Raw genomic sequence first — 9,800 nt, 5'->3', positions numbered from 1 at the left:
GTGTATACCTGTGTTGTGTGTGTGTGTGTGTGTGTGTGTATACCTGTGTTGTGTGTGTGTGTGTGTGTGTGTGTGTGTGTGTGTATACCTGTGTTGTGTGTGTGTGTGTGTGTGTGTGTGTGTATACCTGTGTTGTGTGTGTGTGTGTGTGTGTGTGTGTGTACGTACAGACGGCGGCGTTCTGGCTGATGGCGCGAGGCGTGAGGGATTTTGTGCAGAATGAAGGGAACGGCAGCCTCCCGGTCCGCGGCACCATCCCAGACATGATCGCAGACTCTGACAAATTCATCAGCCTGCAGAATGTGTACGTTTACATACACAGCATCTTTAATTATTCAGCATCTACTATGAATTATTCAATATCTTCTATAAGCAGTATATACTCTGTATTATTCAGCGTCTACTATGAATTATTCAGACTTTCCTATAAATTGTTCAATATCCTCGATGGATTATTCAGTATCTACTACAAATTATTCAGTGTCTACTATGAATAGTTTCATATTTATGAGAAGTCATTCAGCTGTGAATCCTGTGAGCTCTGTAGCTGTGAGAGTGGTGAATTAAAGTTCAGTCCATTAGAGTTTGAGGTTAACCAGAAGCTTCTCTGTGGGTCGAGATGAGCTGAGCTGGTGGACCAGGCGAGTCTTATGAAAGCAGTTTGTTTGTCTGCTGTTTTCCCTTCAGCTACAGAGAGAAGGCACTGCAGGACGCCGCTGTGGTGGCGAAACACATACAGTCCCATCTGCAGGCCGTGGGGAAGGTAACGTACCCCTTTAACGCTGGCGGTCTCCCCGTTAGTCCACTGTGCCGGAGGCCGGTGCGGTTACTGAGCGCACTGCGGAGGACCTTGTGTCTCTAATCTTGTCTGTGTTTCCTTCTGAAGCCTCCGGAGAGCATCTCGGAACAGGACGTCAAACTTTTCTGTGAGTACTGCCCATTCGTACCCCTGACCGTTTAGAGGGCCGGAATCACGGAAACTTGTTAGAAATGAAAGTGAAATAAATGTAGAATGTAATCGCTCATATCATACTGTCCATATCTTTAAACTAATCTGCAGCTGCTGCTTTGTGTGTTTGTCACCCAAACCAACACATTTTAATATCTGCCCATTCAGTCTATGGCACTTTAGCCCCGCCCACTCACACTGCTTTGTGACTGAGAGGAGAACAGAGCTCATTTACATATTTGATAAAGCGAGGACAGAGGACATTAAACACCTCCAAGAGGAAGTTTGAGGGGTTTGTTGATTAAGAAGCGTTAATTGATGTAAATTAATGCGTTCATTTAGGTAAATTATTGAGGTAAATTAATGCGTTTATTGAGGTAAATTATTGAGGTAAATTAATGTGTTTATTGAGGTAAATTAATGCGTTTATTGAGGTAAATTATTGAGGTAAATTAATGCGTTTATTGAGGTAAATTATTGAGGTAAATTAATGTGTTTATTGAGGTAAATTATTGAGGTAAATTAATGTGTTTATTGAGGTAAATTATTGAGGTAAATTAATGCGTTTATTGAGGTAAATTATTGAGGTAAATTAATGCGTTTATTGAGGTAAATTATTGAGGTAAATTAATGCGTTTATTGAGGTAAATTATTGAGGTAAATTAATGCGTTTATTGAGGTAAATTAATGCGTTTATTGAGGTAAATTATTGAGGTAAATTAATGCGTTTATTGAGGTAAATTATTGAGGTAAATTAATGTGTTTATTGAGGTAAATTATTGAGGTAAATTAATGCGTTTATTGAGGTAAATTATTGAGGTAAATTAATGCGTTTATTGAGGTAAATTATTGAGGTAAATTAATTCGTTTATTGAGGTAAATTATTGAGGTAAATTAATGCGTTTATTGAGGTAAATTATTGAGGTAAATTAATGCGTTTATTGAGGTAAATTATTGAGGTAAATTAATGCGTTTATTGAGGTAAATTATTGAGGTAAATTAATTCGTTTATTGAGGTAAATTATTGAGGTAAATTAATGCGTTTATTGAGGTAAATTATTGAGGTAAATTAATGCGTTTATTGAGGTAAATTAATGCGTTTATTGAGGTAAATTATTGAGGTAAATTAATGCGTTTATTGATGTAAATTAATGCGTTTATTGATGTAAATTAATGCGTTTATTGAGGTGAGCTGATGTTGCTTTATATTCCGTAACTTTTGAAATTTGTTCTACGTTTAAGGCGCCTCATTGTAACTGCAGCTCCATGAAAGGTGGAATGGAAAATTAAAAGGAGTGGGAATGAGAAGCTGCCTTTAGCGTAATTTGTAGCCGTGTGTGAGTTTATTATTATTTATTATATGGCGAAAGTTCTGAATCTGATCAGTCAGTATTTGTGATTAAAAATGCACGAATATTGTAATGAATAGAGATGAAAAATACATTGAGACCGTTCAGTGTTTTAGTTTAGTCTTTACGAGAGTTCTCCTCGAGGACGTCCGGTATTTCCAGTCACCACCCGCCACCTGCTGTGTCTGCTCAGCCCTCCATTAAAATAAGTCGGGTGCTGCTGATGGAACCGAACAGATCCATGCAGTGGCTGGAGAGCGTGAGAACCAAACCTGTGTTCTTCCAAGTGTTTTCTTCTAAACTACATGTTCATAACTTCACTGAAAACAGCACATTCTGACTGCTGACTGCCGTATTTATCATTATTTGTAGTTTTTCTGATGTTATTTTCTTGTTTCTACTGGACGAAACGCGCTTTCTGCCCAGGTAAATAGTCTGAAGCAGTTTTCTTGCACAGAGCTGAGCATTTATGATTTTCAGCCTCAACTAAACACAAATAATGAAGCTGCTTATTACTTAAACCTGTTGACCTTGTCTGTATAATAACAGTGTACAGTGTCTCCACCTGCTGGCCTGACTGTGTTTGTGTCCTTCAGGTAAGAACGCTGCGTTCCTCAGGGTTGTGCGCTGCAGGAGTCTGGCTGAAGAGTACAGCGTGGACTCTTTCCACAAAGACACCATCAGTGAGTAAACGTACACAAGGAGGGCGGCTGTTTCATCAGAGCCCTTAAAAACCGGCTGGAATAGGCGCATCGGAGCTGTGTTAGGTGCTGAGAGGCGTTCAGTGGTTTGTGTTGGGCTGGCCGGTTCTCACACTCGTACTGTTACGTTAAAGCACTAATTCTAATGTGATGTAAACTAAATGTCAGGATGAGGATATTAGTAAATCCTACTGATTCCTCAGGTAGTCCCATAACAGAGGGTTCAGAGTGAAACGGTCCAGACGTCTTTACAGTGGTGGTGATGGGAACCAGGCGTCGCCATGACTACAACACAGATATAGACACTTTATTTACCATCCAGAACCACCAGAGAACCTACACGAGTCTTCTGAGCTTATATGGAACGTTGATGATGGAAAATAGTGGAAAATCTGGAATAATGATTTTTTTTTTGGGGACTATTTTGCCGCACAGCGGCCTCCATGTACAGTTAGGCCCAGAAATATTTGGACAGTGACATAATCTTCCTGATTTGGGCTCTGCGTGCCACCACATTGGATTTGAAATGAAACAACTGAGATGCAGTTGAAGTTTAGACCTTTAGGTTTAAATCAAAGGGTTGCACAAAAATATCCTATGAAATCTTTAGGAATTGCAGCCGTTTTTCTACAAAGCCTCCTCATTTCAGGGGCTCAAAAGTAATTGGAAAAATTAACTTCACCATAAATAAATGTTCATTTTTACTACTTTGTTGAGAATCCTTCGCAGGCAGTGACCGCCTGAAGTCTGGAGCCCATGGACATCACCAAGCGCTGGGTTTCCTCCTTTGTGGTGCTTTGCCAGGCCTTCACTGCAGCCGTCTTCAGTTGTTGCTCGTTTGTGGGTCCTTCTGCTTTAAGTTCTGTCTAAAGCAAGTGAGATGCGTTCGATCGGGTCGAGATCAGGTGATTGACTCGGCCATTGTGAAGCACTGTGAAGCGACGTCCAGTCAGCCTCGCTGCGTTTGGTTGAATCCGAGCAGAAAGTTTATCCCTGTTCACGTCAGAATTCATCTGGCTGCTTCTGTCTTCTGTCACATCATCAGTAAACACTAGTGACCCAGTGCCATCGGAAGCCGTGCATGCCCATCACATCACACTGCTCCACCATGCTTTACAGACGATGTGGTGTGCTTTGGATTATGAGCCATTCCAAGTCTTCTCCATACTTTCTTCTTCCCATCATTCTGGCACAGGTTGATCTTAGTTTCATCTGTCCAAAGAATGCTGTTCCAGACGTTCCAGGCTTCTTCTAATCTGGCCTTTCTATTTCTGAGGCTGATTAATGGTTTGCACCTTGTGGAAAACCCTCTGTATCTGCTCTCATGAAGTCTTCTCTTTAGTAGACTGAGATCCTGATGCACCTGCTTCCTGGAGAGTTTTCTTAGCTTGGGTGGATGTTGTGAAGGATTTTTCTTGACCATCTAAAGGATTCTGCCATCATCTACCACTGTTGTCTTCCGTGGACGTCCAGGCCTTTTTGACTTCCCGAGCTCACCAGTGGGCTCCTTTTTCTCCAGAATGTACCAGACTGTTGATTTGGCCAGTCCTAACAATCTCTCTCTGATGGATTTCTGAAGTCTGCTTCACTTCCATTGGGAGCTCCTCTGACCACAAGTTGTGGGTTCACAGCAACAGATTCCAAATGCAGATGCCACACCTGGAATCAACTCCAGACCTTTTACTTGCCTAATTGATGATGGATTAATGAGGGAATAGCCCATGCAGCCCACGAAATAGCTTTTGAGATAATTGTCCAATTACCTTTAGACCCTTGAAAAAAAGGCAGCTACATGTTAAAGAGCTGTAATTCCTGAACCCTTCCTCCAATTAGGATGTGAATACCCTCAAATTAAAGCTGAGAGTCTGCACTTTACGTTTGTGGTGTTTATACAACTGTATCTTGAGTATGTTTTGGGAAACCGATAAAACACCAAAACTTGTCACTGTCCAAATATTTCTGGGCCTAACTGTCTCCCTCCACCATGAATGGAGTTGAAGTTCTCTAAACTCTCATAAAACAGCGTCTCAGTCATCAGGCAGTGAATTCAGAACCAGTTCATGTAGGAACTTTCTGTATTTGCCTACTTGCCATGGTAAATGATGCCTCACTCAGCCCTAGTTTGTGTGTGTGTGTGTGTGTGTGTGTGTGTGTGTGTGTGTGTGTTTCAGCTTCCTGCATGGACAGTCCTGACAGTGAGATGGTTCTGTATCTGATGCTGCGCGCTGTTGACCGGTTCTATCAGCAACACTCTCGCTATCCAGGTACCATCAGAACCAGCAAAACCAGACATGCACTATATTTCCAAAAGTATTTGGTCATCTGGCTTCACACACATATGAACTTGAGTTACAGCCATAGGGTTTAATATGATCTCGGCCCACCCTTTGCAGCTATAACAGCTTCAGCTCTTCTGGGAAGGCTTTCCACAAGGGTTAGGAGTGTTTATGGGAATTTCTGACCGTTCTTCCAGAAGCGCATTTGTGAGGTCAGACACTGATGTTGGACGAGAAGGCCTGGCTCACAGTCTCCGCTCTAATTCATCCCAAAGGTGTTCTATGGGGACTGAGGTGCAGGCCAGTCAAGTTCTTCCACACCAAACTGGCTCATCCACGTCTTTATGGACCTGCTTTTTCCCCAAACTGTTCCCACAAAGTTGGGAGCATGAAATTGTCCAGAATCTCTTGGTGCTGAAGCTTTAAGAGTTCCTTTCACTGGAACTAAGGGGCCGAGCCCATCCATCCATTTTCTAAGCCGCTTCTCCGTCAGGGTCTTGGGGGGGTGCTGGAGCCTATTCCAGCAGTCTTCGGGCGGAAGGCAGGATACACCCTGGACAGGTCGCCAGTCCATCGCAGGGCAGAGAGACAGACACAGACAGTCACACACACACACACTCACAGAACCCGGAGGAAACCCACGCAGACACGGGGAGAACATGCAAACTCCACACAGAGAGGACCCTGGTCGCCCGGTCGGGGAATCGAACCCAGGCTCTCCTCGCTGTGAGGCGACAGCGCTACAATTTACACTCGGCACAATGCAGTCAGACAAGTACCGTCTCCTGGCAACCGCCAAACCCAGACTCGTCCATCGGATTCCCAGACGGAGAAGCGTGATTGGTCACTCCAGAGAACACGTCTCCACTGCTCTAGAGTCCAGTGGCGGCGCTTTACTCCACTGCATTCCACGCTTTGCACTGCGCTTGGTGATGTAAGGCTTGGATGCAGCTGCTCGGCCATGGAAACCCATTCCATGAAGCTCTCTACGCTGTTCTTGACCTACATTGTTACCACTTAACAATATCGCTGTACAGTAAGGCTCCCCTCATAATGGTTTAAAATCAGTTGGTCATTTATTTTTAATTAGGTCATAAATACCTTATAATCAGTATCAAGCAGTTAAACATAAATAAAGCAGTGAAATTGGCCTGTTGCAAAATAATGAACCCTCATCTTCTACAGCGTTAAAGCTCAGACCTTTCTGGTTACTTTGTCTTCTCTATCAGCTTCACATGTTCACACTCATCACATAAAACAGCTTGTTTGGGTTAGAACTGCTTATGAATGATCTTCAGTGTCTTCATGGTCTAATTACTGATTTAAATCCATTTATATTCGGGTTGTAAAGGTATCGACGCCATTTCACTAGCAGCTTCAGAGTCCAGACATGTCCTGACTGATCCACTGCCTTTGGGTGAATAAGGGGAAGTTTTTTTAAATGTGATTATTTTACTGAACTGTTCCTGTAACAAATTCACCTGAGTAGCTGAGAGTGACTGACCGCTCTGCCGTCCCTGCAGGTGTTTATAATTATCAGGTGGAGGAGGACATCAGTACCCTGAAGCTGTGTGTGAACAGTCTGCTGCAGGAGTACAGCCTCAACGTCAACGTCAAAGACGACTACGTCCACGAGTTGTGAGTTTAGCTCTCAGATCATAGAGTGGCTGTCAAACTGAAGCTGGTGATTCAGTGTCCACTATGAATGATTCAGTGTCCACTATGAATGATTCAGTATCCACTATGACTGATTCAGTGTCCACTATGACTGATTCAGTATCCACTATGACTGATTCAGTGTCCACTATGACTGATTCAGTGTCCACTATGACTGATTCAGTGTCCACTATGACTGATTCAGTGTCCACTATGACTGATTCAGTATCCACTATGACTGATTCAGTGTCCACTATGAATGATTTACTATCTACTATGACTGATTCAGTGTCCACTATGACTGATTCACTGTCCACTATGAATGATTTACTATCTACTATGAATTATTCAGTATCTACTATGAATGATTTACTATCTACTATGAATTATTCAGCATCTACTATGAATGATTTACTATCCACTATGAATGATTCAGTGTCCACTATGAATTATTTAGTATCTTCTCTTTTTATTTTGTGTACATTCAGTATTTACATCCACAAGCTATTATGCGATGTTATAATTGATTATAATTGATTATAATTGGGGTAGACAGAGTAAAAAAAAAAAACAAAACAAAAAAAAAACTACATTGGCCAAGTCCTGTAGCCAAAATTGCAGTCGGTTATACGTTTTATTTCTAATTAACAAACGTGCTTCAGTTCCACCAACGGTCAGGACTCGAGTCTGAAACGTCCACCTAGTTTATTATCTTCTCGTTACACCAGTGAAATCGGGGAAGGAGGTGATGGGGTCCTTGTTCTTCTTCAGGCTCAGTTTGTTGTGATCGGCGCAGATCTTTTCGCTCCAGCTGCTCTCGACTGTGTCGGGAACGGTCTGCCTGCCTGCCCGTCTCACTGCGTGCTCAGCGTGTTCAGTATGTTCAGTTTAATAATTGTGTTCAGTCATGCGGTGGTCAGTTTATTAGTTGAACCCAGACGCAGGTAAGCTTGAGATCTCGTGATGAACTGAATCATTTCCTAAAGAATCGCAGTTCAAATCGCGGTGAAGGCAGAGGCGGCGCTGTTAGTGGGGCTCTGTAGACGGAGCTCCTTTAGAGACAGCCGGTGTTTTCAGAGTGTTTGTTGTCAGTAATAGTTCACTGATGTGCTGCTTCTCCTGTAGAGATGCTGACAGTAAAACAGCTACAAACAGTTCAGTTTTCGCCTGAAGTTGGTATTTTTGTGTCTTCCAGCTGTCGGTACGGTGCTGCAGAGCCGCACACAGTGGCGTCCTTTCTGGGAGGTGAGTTTTACTACAGTAGCACAAATCATACTGCACTCAAACCAGAAGCAGAGCAGATAAAGAGCTGCAGAAACACAGTGACGCCGGAATTAATATAGTAAAGAAAAAGCTGTAGACACGACCGTTCAAAGTGCATATTCATACCTTTTATTCAGTGATGACTTGTACAGTGCAGGTTGAACTGATTTAAACTGGATGCCACACCATGAATCTGTTGTGTATTCATAATTTAAGGAATTTTGGGATCAATGAGAAGGAATGACATCACAGAAACAGTTTGTTATTATGTTATTATATACAGCAGTAATATAAGCATCAGCAGTGGTGTCAAACAATACAGTACAGCAATAGTGCAGTGCAGTACAGCAATAGTGCAGTGCAGTACAGCAGTAGTGCAGTGCAGTACAGCAATAGTGCAGTGCAGTACAGCAATAGTGCAGTGCAGTACAGCAATAGTGCAGTGCAGTACAGCGGTAGTGCAGTGCAGTACAGCAATAGTGCAGTGCAGTACAGCAATAGTGCAGTGCAGTACAGCAATAGTGCAGTGCAGTACAGCAATAGTGCAGTGCAGTACAGCAATAGTGCAGTGCAGTACAGCAGTAATGCTGTGGCTGCAGGTCTTCACGCCAAACAAGCTGGAGCGCGCTTGACTTGCTGTGTTGGAGTGAAAACCTACACCGGGCCGGCGCTGATCAGATTAGACACTCCTGCCTTACTGCAATACTGCAGTGCTGTTCAGCACTAATGAAGTAGTAGCAGTAATGCAGTTGTCTGCTTTAACAGTGTGATTGTTGTTTCTCCATTACAGGAGCGGCAGCGCAGGAAGCCATCAAACTCATCACACACCAGTTTGTACCGTTCAACAACACGTTCATCTACAACGCCATGGCCCAAACCTCCACCACCTTCCAGCTCTGAGTCCTCCAACACTCGAAAGCTGTGGAACTGCTTAGGACCTGTTTATACATGCCACTTCGTCCGTGTAGTTAGATTGCGCTTGTTTAAAGTGCGTAAATGTTTCTGTTTGACGCTGCGTCACAAATAAATACCGGGTCTGTAACGTTTCTTGGATTATGTGTTTTGTTTTAGGGCTGAAATCCCTCAGCGTTCCTGATTTTTATCTTCCCAGATTATATACCGGAAACGGTCATAATTCATCATTTTTTTTCAGCCTCTCTTTATCTAACAGACCGTTTCTCTTACTGTACCTCTGAGGCTGATATATGCAAATGATGCATGTTCTGATTGGCTGCTTCATTCAAAGCGCCCTCGCAGCTGAAAGACTTATTGCTGTAATCTGCTGTAGGACGGAAAGGCGGATATGTGTGTCGGCTTTTGTGACGTCAGAAATATTCAGAAATGGCTTTTTTACTTGAGCTTTCTTTCGGGAGGGAGCGAACGGTGTGTTTTGTGGCAGATGTAATGAAATGAGTCTCGGGTATCGTCTCGCGGAGGTTATTATCTGGTTATGGCTCTGAGACAAAGCACAGTTGGTCTCTCTGATTGTGATGGCATGACTACAATTAGCGCTCAGTTCGCTCTTTGTGTCCAAATAATAAAAAAAATGAACTGGCCAGCATGTGAGCCCGAATGACCACAGAAAACACATTATATGTCCGTTATA

The 9,800-nt window shown here is 42.9% G+C and overlaps 1 protein-coding gene across 1 annotated transcript in view; it reads left to right on the top strand.

Annotated features, from left to right (window-relative positions):
* The window catches only part of nae1 (nedd8 activating enzyme E1 subunit 1), a 20,291-nt gene extending 11,051 nt beyond the window's left edge, over positions 1-9,240 (top strand). Inside the window, exons 13-20 of the mRNA XM_037534734.1 lie at positions 171-304; positions 688-763; positions 887-926; positions 2,895-2,981; positions 5,171-5,263; positions 6,799-6,913; positions 8,127-8,176; positions 8,985-9,240. Of these exons, the coding sequence (XP_037390631.1) occupies positions 171-304; positions 688-763; positions 887-926; positions 2,895-2,981; positions 5,171-5,263; positions 6,799-6,913; positions 8,127-8,176; positions 8,985-9,094 (705 nt within the window). The 3' untranslated portion in view covers positions 9,095-9,240. The remainder of the gene's footprint in view (positions 1-170; positions 305-687; positions 764-886; positions 927-2,894; positions 2,982-5,170; positions 5,264-6,798; positions 6,914-8,126; positions 8,177-8,984) is intronic.
* The last annotated feature ends 560 nt before the right edge of the window (positions 9,241-9,800 follow it).

Source organism: Pygocentrus nattereri, chromosome 25 (genome assembly GCF_015220715.1).
Source record: "Pygocentrus nattereri isolate fPygNat1 chromosome 25, fPygNat1.pri, whole genome shotgun sequence".
Lineage (NCBI taxonomy): Eukaryota > Metazoa > Chordata > Actinopteri > Characiformes > Serrasalmidae > Pygocentrus > Pygocentrus nattereri.
Note: the sequence above shows the minus strand (reverse complement) of the source record. Positions and strands in the feature narration are given on the sequence as shown.